The 8,129-nt window shown below is 55.9% G+C and overlaps 1 protein-coding gene across 3 annotated transcripts; it reads left to right on the top strand.

Annotated features, from left to right (window-relative positions):
- The first annotated feature begins 349 nt into the window (after positions 1-349).
- On the top strand, positions 350-7,398 carry LOC100767740 (tyrosine-protein kinase ZAP-70). Of its 3 annotated transcripts, none has more exons than XM_035453440.1 (12): positions 350-754; positions 1,326-1,486; positions 3,095-3,233; positions 3,325-3,409; positions 3,492-3,535; positions 3,702-3,747; positions 4,065-4,257; positions 4,727-4,933; positions 5,575-5,767; positions 5,857-5,997; positions 6,096-6,208; positions 7,275-7,398. In XM_035453440.1, exons 1-12 carry the CDS (start codon positions 353-355, stop codon positions 7,396-7,398), a joined length of 1,848 nt encoding a protein of 615 aa, XP_035309331.1. In that variant the 5' UTR covers positions 350-352. The 3 variants fall into 3 exon arrangements, with proteins under 3 accessions (XP_035309331.1, XP_035309330.1, XP_035309329.1); XM_035453439.1 differs by having other exon boundaries at positions 353-754; positions 4,074-4,257; XM_035453438.1 differs by having other exon boundaries at positions 353-754; positions 3,325-3,418; positions 3,492-3,533; positions 3,694-3,747.
- The last annotated feature ends 731 nt before the right edge of the window (positions 7,399-8,129 follow it).

Raw genomic sequence — 8,129 nt, 5'->3', positions numbered from 1 at the left:
ACAATATTTTATATGTAATATCCTCATGTAATATTAATTATATGTAATATGCTTGAAACGCAAAAGAAAAGCAACGTGTTTGGGGAAATGAAGGGACGGTTCAGGCATGGGGACCTCTAGGGTGTCTGGATGCTCTGTGCGCAGGTTCCTGAAAAGTTTCAGACTCGGATGGGTGCCCAGGACACAGCCACTCTTCTCCGGAATTGACTCTGGTGCAAAGATGAGGCGCCTCTGGCTATACCCTATAGATGCCCATCTTCGTGGGTTCTCTCTGGCCCTGACGGCGGGGGTTCGGGAAAGGCTGCGGGTCCTGACGGTTGTGCCACGCTTTCTGCACCCACAGGGCCCGGCGATGCCCGACCCCGCGGCGCACCTGCCCTTCTTCTATGGCAGCATCTCGCGCGCCGAGGCGGAGGAGCACCTGAAGCTGGCAGGCATGGCTGACGGGCTGTTCCTGTTGCGCCAGTGCCTGCGCTCGCTGGGGGGCTACGTGCTGTCGCTGGTGCACGACGTGCGCTTCCACCACTTTCCCATCGAGCGCCAACTCAACGGCACCTACGCCATAGCGGGCGGGAAGGCGCACTGCGGCCCAGCCGAGCTCTGCCAGTTCTACTCGCAAGACCCCGACGGGCTGCCCTGCAACCTGCGCAAGCCGTGCAACCGGCCGCCGGGTCTCGAGCCGCAGCCCGGGGTCTTCGACTGCCTGCGCGATGCCATGGTGCGCGACTACGTGCGCCAGACCTGGAAGCTGGAGGTGAGGGCGTGGCCAGGGGGCGTGGCCGTGCATGGGCGGGGCCTGACGGCTGGAGAGGCGTGCTGGGTCTTCACTGGCTTGCAAGACGCTTCAAGGTCTGGGATTTGGAAGCAAGTGTGCCCAGGACTTGGTTGAGCCTGTGACCTGGAAGGGGGACATGTAGGTCCGGGCTTGTCTTGTGCAGCCGGAGTGATGCTGTGGTACTCGACTATCTATGATAGACTGAAAGGTGGGGAGGTGACAAGAGAGGACCATGAAGGGTGGGCCTGTGTCCTGTAGTAGAATGGCAGACAGCGACTATGGCTGTAGGTCACAGCACGTGCTATGTCTGAGCGAGGAATTGTATAGGATTTTGAAGCTGATGAGCTCCAAGCTGAGTAGGAGGTGAGGCCTGGCTGCTGTGCCTCCCTGGTTAGATTAGGAGACTTTAGAGCTGGTGGAGGTTACCCTCGACCGCTTGTGGATGTTGTGCCAGAGTGGGGTCGTTTCTGGAGAGTCTAGACCATGCAAGCAGGTTCCGGTGGCTGTCCACATGGCCATGCTCACAACGCTCCTCTCCTCTCCTCCTCAGGGCGATGCACTAGAGCAGGCCATCATCAGCCAGGCCCCACAGGTGGAGAAGCTCATTGCCACCACAGCCCATGAGCGGATGCCCTGGTACCACAGCAGCCTGACTCGCGAGGAGGCCGAACGAAAGCTCTATTCCGGCCAGCAGACAGACGGCAAGTTCCTGTATGTGGGGCACGGGGATCCAGGTGATGAGGGCCCGGGGACTTGTTGGCTGAGATCCTGGGGGGGGGGGCAGATGGGCAGACCCGAGTGTGCACGTGGGTCTGGAGGGCGAGTGTGTCTATGCAGACATGCACAGTGGTACTTCGATATGGTAATGTCCTCACAGCGAACTGTAGAGACTCCAAAGTTGGTGCATCTGTGTTGAGCCCAGCTTTTGCCATTTGCTGGCTGTGAGGCTTGGACTGAGCAGCAGGCAATTATATGACTAGACAGAGCTGACTGTGCCGAGGAGACAGGAACCTAACAGAACCCTTGTCAGATGGTGCTGAGTGCTGTGTGAGAAGAGGCTACAATGCTAGGTGAGGTGACGGAAGGAGGCTTACTGAGAAGACGGCTTCAGAAGGAGGGTTGGTGGTAGCTCATGATGGAGCCTTTGCTTAGCATGCAAGAGGACCTGGGTTCAACTCCCACACCGGAAAAGCCAAACCAATGTAGAAAAGATGTTTTGGGATGCAGGGTGTTTCTAATAAACCTGGTGACAGGCGCAAAGGCCTGAGGCAGGAATTGACTTCTCATGTGGTTTGTGTTTTTTGTTTTTTTTCTTTTTGAGATAGGGTTTCTTTGTAGCTCTGGAGCTTGTCCTAGAACTTACTCTGTAGACCAGGCTGGCCTCAAACTCAGAGAGATCTGCCTGTCTTGGCCTCCTGGTGCTAGGATTAAAGTTGTGCACCACTACCTCCCGGCTGGCCTTGGCCTTTATACTGAGAGAGGTAGAGGCTCTGTAGGAGATGTTGAAGCAACCACCTTAGCCACTTCAACCTGTCCTATAGCAGTACCTGCCTGGGACCTGTGTACAGGATCACATGATTGGATACATGTAAAGCAACAGCATGAGCAAGATGGCATTAAATGTCAGTTCTTGTTCCTGTGTGACTGTGTGACTGTGTGTATCTGAGCCGTGGCTGGGGTCATGTGGCTGTTCGTGAGTTTGTTATGGTTGGAGACCCTCTGAAGCATTTGAAAACCCTGCCAGGTGCAGCTTTCTTGCGTGTGTGTGTGTGTGTGTGTGTGTGTGTGTGTGTGTGTGTGTTGTATAGATGTCATCCGGACATCAGCCAAAGTCACCCAGGCAACCAGATAGCCAAGTGTATGGCTGAATATACCCTTGATGACCCCTGAATATACCCCTGATGACACCTGAATATACCCCTGATGACCCCTGAATATACCTCTGATGATTAGGTCCCCTGAGGACGTCTGTCTCCCAGGGGGTAGCAAACATGTCACTACTGTGGAAGAACAGGTGGCCCTGTGTATGGATGACCCACCCCATGGCTCCATGTCCACTATGGGCCATTAGTGTTCCCCTGTGAAGGGATACAAGTCTGCCCCTGGATTATCTCCTGTACACTCAGCATTGGCCTCTCTCCACCATGGTCACCATACAAGTGCAGCGGTTTGGTGGCACCCACCCATGGCTTTCTCATTCTCTGCTCCTGCTTCGTGAGGTTCTGGGTGTGCAGACCATGGCACCTGTGTTAGTAGAGGGAACCGAGAAACAGGAATCTCCCCATTGCTGTAGGGATGACGCCCTTCCTCCCCCTCCAGGCTGAGGCCCCGGAAGGAGCAGGGCACATACGCACTGTCCCTGATCTATGGGAAAACTGTGTACCACTATCTCATCAGCCAGGACAAGGCTGGCAAATTCTACATTCCTGAAGGCACCAAGTTTGACACGCTCTGGCAGGTAGGCCCGCCATGTTCCAGGGAGAGCCCTGTGGTGGGGTGCTCAGCTCCTGGGGGGCTGAGAGGGCCACACCTGACACCCGTTTCCACAGCTGGTGGAGTACCTAAAGCTGAAGGCAGACGGGCTTATTTACCGCTTGAAAGAGGCCTGCCCCAACAGCAGCGCCAGCACCGAAGGTGAGGGGGGTCAGAGGCGGGAGACGGACAAGCATGTAGGAGGCCATCTCCCGTACCCACTGTCCCTTCTGTTCCCCAACAGCTGCAGCCCCCACTCTCCCAGCTCATCCATCCACACTTCCTCAGGTGAGCCAGGGTCCCTTAGAGTTGAGACTTGGGCACTGGGTGGATGACTTCAGGGAGCTTGGGGTGGAGGGAAGATTGCTATGGAGGGGACGGTTCCTGGGGTGTCCTCAGCAGGCATGGGTCCTCCCTGGCAGACTGCTGCTGACCCTGTGACTTTTACCCTCAGAGACGAGTTGACACCCTGAACTCGGATGGATATACCCCTGAACCAGGTGAGCTGGTGGAGGTGGAGGTGGAGGTATGGGTTGGCTTATGCCCAACTGAAAGCAGGGTCCCTGGCTGGGCTGTGGGACTTAGCAAGAGATGACAAGGCTAGAGCCATTGACAGGTGCCTGTCCCATGCACAGTCATGCCTATACCCAACATGCCTGTCTGTATGTCTGTATATCTGGTGCATGCTGACACACGGGCATGGGTAAATCATGGTCTGTGGCCATGGGTCTGGTGTGGCTGAGCTTCCCTTGCCCTCTACATCCTCTGCCGCCCTCCTTTTTCTGATGTGGGAGTGCATGACTGTGTGTGTGCCCAGCGCGCCCAGCATCCTCAGGCAAGCCACGGCCGATGCCCATGGACACGAGCGTATATGAGAGTCCCTACAGTGACCCTGAGGAGCTTAAAGACAAGAAGCTCTTCCTGAAGCGTGAGAACCTCATCGTGGCTGATATTGAACTTGGCTGTGGCAACTTTGGCTCAGTGCGCCAGGGGGTCTACCGGATGCGCAAGTATGACCCACCACTTCTGCCAGGGCGGGGCCATCTGAGTCAGGAGCAATAGGAGCTGGGGCATCTGTCTCGTGGTAGCTTGCCTGAGAAGCAGACTCAAGGGTGGGATGTGACATGCTGGACCCTTATGTGGAAAGCCTGGGGACACCTGAGAGGGAGACACTGCCCTTTGCTAGGGAGGGCTTGGCTAAGTTGAAGTTATGGCAGAGAGGGTAGTCCTGGCCCCTGTGTTGACAGGCTATGGCATACATGGAGGTTCTCCCTGGGGAGGTGTCTCAGGCTGGGGGAGTCCCAGGCATCTTGGGGAGTGGATGTCCCGGCAGCAAGCCAGGGGATGTACTGTAGAACTCAGGGGACAGGAGAGGCAGGTTGGGTGCGTGCTTGCCCGGTTCACACCGGCACTGCGTGTGTGTGTGTGTGTGTGTGTGTGTGTGTGTGTGTGTGTGTGTGTGGCTGTGCCCCTGGGCAGGAAGCAGATCGACGTGGCCATCAAGGTGCTGAAGCACAGTACAGAGAAGGCTGACAAGGATGAGATGATGAGGGAAGCCCAGATCATGCACCAACTGGACAACCCCTACATCGTGCGGCTCATCGGCGTGTGCCAGGCCGAGGCACTCATGCTGGTCATGGAGATGGCAGGCGGCGGGCCCCTGCACAAGTTCCTGCTTGGAAAGAAGTGAGCCTGGGTGGTTGGCTGCTCACAGGGTGGGGGATGGAGCTGGGAGGGCACACACACGCACGCACGCACACACACACAAGCACGCACGCACGCACACACACCATGCATGCACACACACACACACACACACACACACATGCGCGCGCGCGCGCGCGCACACACACCACACACACACACACACACACACACACGCACACATGCACACGCACGCGCACACACACACACACATGCACACACACATGCGCGCGCACACACATGCACACACACACACACACACGCATGCACACACACATGCGCGCACACACACACACACACACACACACACACACACACACACACCACTTGCCTTTACTCCTTCATAGACATATGCCTGCCCAATGTGTACTCTGATGCCCACACTCATACTCCAAAGTAGGACTCCTGACTGTTTCTCCATGTGCACCATGGAGGTGATAGCAGGATCTGAGCCCAGGGCTCCTGTGAACACTGAACAAACTGATGCTTACGGAGCACTCGGCATCTGGCACTACTGACAAGAACTTTCTAGATGCCAGCCCTCTCACTGCTGCCCTGATTTTCTGTGCTGCACCCATGCCCCATGGGAAATGAGGCTGACTCCACCTTCCCCTCTGCCCCAGGGAGGAGATCCCCGTCAGCAACGTGGCTGAACTGCTGCACCAGGTAGCCATGGGCATGAAGTATCTGGAGGAGAAGAACTTTGTGCACCGTGACTTGGCAGCCCGGAATGTCCTACTGGTCAATCGGCACTATGCCAAGATCAGTGACTTTGGCCTGTCCAAGGCACTAGGTGCTGATGACAGCTATTACACGGTGAGTGCCACCTCAGTAGTGTCTAGGTGGAGGTGGTTGGTGGGCCAGAGGTCCCGGGCTCCTGTCCTAGCAGCACCTCCCTTTTTCAGGCCCGTTCCGCTGGGAAGTGGCCCCTGAAGTGGTATGCTCCAGAATGCATCAACTTCCGAAAATTCTCCAGCCGCAGTGACGTCTGGAGCTATGGGGTCACCATGTGGGAGGCTTTCTCCTATGGCCAGAAGCCCTACAAGGCAGGCTGGGCAGAGCTCAGCAGTGGTGGGCTGGGGAGGGGACCAACGTGAGGGAGCCGGGATCCTCACACTTGCCTTTTTGTCCCTGGCCTGAGCAGAAAATGAAGGGCCCTGAGGTCCTGGACTTCATCAAGCAGGGCAAGAGGATGGAATGCCCCCCAGAGTGTCCGACCGAAATGTATTCACTTATGAGCGATTGCTGGACCTACAAGTGAGTTCCAGATGGGAGCGGGTCTGGCCATTCAGTCCTGGGACTGGAGAAGAAGTCCTCATGCCCAGTCAGTGTCACCTTCACTCTATCTAGTATTCTAGATAGAGTGATCTATCTGTGGGTGCTCCCACAAAGATCCCACCTGCGTCTCAGTCTTTCTGAATTCCACCTTTACTCCATCCCCTCCATACTTAGCCCCTCCCCGCCCCAGTACAATGCAGCCACGGGCCCTGCCACCCTCGGCACACAGATCCAACAGTACTAGACCACCACAGCTGGGCTGTCACCCAGCAGGTGCTCCAGAACCGGGATGAACTTCCAGTACTCAATTCTCAGCCCCTACAAGATGACACTCAACGTCCAATGTCTCGAGGAAGCCATTCATGCAGGACCCAAGTCATTCAACTCCCATCACCCAGCCCCACCCAAGGCAGATGACAAGCAACACACACAAACAAGGGTCACCTTATAGCAATTATGAAACATGGCATTCCAGCATTTGATACTCCACAAAATGACACAACATTGACTTTAAAACACTCTAGCTTACAGGTTCATTCACCCTATTTAAACTCATGTTAATTCAGGCTCCTTCAGAAAACACCCAGGACAGCCAAGGCAGAGGCTTGCACCCTGCAAATCCCACCCCAGTAGCACAAACAACTCCCCTTGGTCAAGCCTGCTCACAGTGGGACAACCTCCATTCCAGGCCACATATCTGCCCCCACATAAGCTTGTGCCTGGCTCACATACCCGACATGGCTGCATCCAGTATCCCGGCTCCCTGTGGGCAGTAGTTTTCACTCTGACCTTCAACGCACTGTTTCTGTACCCTCCTGGACATTCCACAATGCGGTATGATTATCATCTGTGCTATGTGGGCCGACAGCTCTCCTTGTTTTGGAGTGGACACCCCAGAATCCCATTACTTTCACACCAAGAAGACATCATCCAACAGTCCCCACGCTCCTCTGAGCCCTGAAAATCTACCCCCAACTTGTTATCCCTTAATACCTTCCTGCCCCTCTGGCTCACATTGTGTTTCTGGGTCTCCTCACCCCTACAGGTGGGAGGACCGCCCTGACTTCCTGACCGTGGAACAACGCATGCGGAACTATTACTACAGCCTGGCCAGCAAGGCCGAGGGATCCCCACAGTGTGGACAGGTGGTTGAGGCTGCCTGTGGCTGAGCCCCAGGTCTCCCCACACCCAGCCTGTCTTCTCTGGTCTCATCCTCGGCCCAGGATGGGCTGTGTTCAGGAGCACCTGAGACCTCGGGCCGCCAGCCCTCTCCAATGTTCTATATGATTCTCCCTCCCTCATGGGCTGGAGGTGAGGCGCTGGTAAGCCTCACTGAGGCTCTAGGCCCAGAGGACAGGCTCCCAAGGTCTGACTTCCTGTTTTCTGTGTGGGAGCCTGCAGCCTCACTGTCAGTCATTGGAATAAATTCCTCTTCGATTGTGTGCCCTCTAATCTTTTCTGGGTCAAGGCTGGGGGCTTGGGAAGGGGTGAAGAAAGAAACTTAGCAACATCCTGTGTAGGCCCAGCCCCACAGGCTGGAGTTCTCACTTCTCTGCGGTAGGATTATCTTCACATGAACAAAGTGCTGGGGTAAACTGGGAAATGGAGGCCAAGGTGGGTCTGAGGGCTGCGTGTGTGGCGGCCTCAGCATTCCTGGGTGGATTGTCCACCGTGGACGTTCATGTTAGTTACAGCTGCATACCAGGATCACCTGGAGAGGTTTCTACAGATGCCCCGCCCCCTCCCCAGCCAGCTGGAACAGGTTTATCTAGCCTTTGGGCAGTCCCCAGCCCCAGTCCTGACTCAGTTGTTACCACACCACCCTCACACCGGGTACTGGCCATCACAGCTGGGGCCAGCTTATCACCTGGTATCCTAAGTGTCATTTCAGTCCTTCTCA

Source organism: Cricetulus griseus (assembly GCF_003668045.3).
Source record: "Cricetulus griseus strain 17A/GY chromosome 1 unlocalized genomic scaffold, alternate assembly CriGri-PICRH-1.0 chr1_1, whole genome shotgun sequence".
NCBI lineage: Eukaryota > Metazoa > Chordata > Mammalia > Rodentia > Cricetidae > Cricetulus > Cricetulus griseus.
Note: the sequence above shows the minus strand (reverse complement) of the source record. Positions and strands in the feature narration are given on the sequence as shown.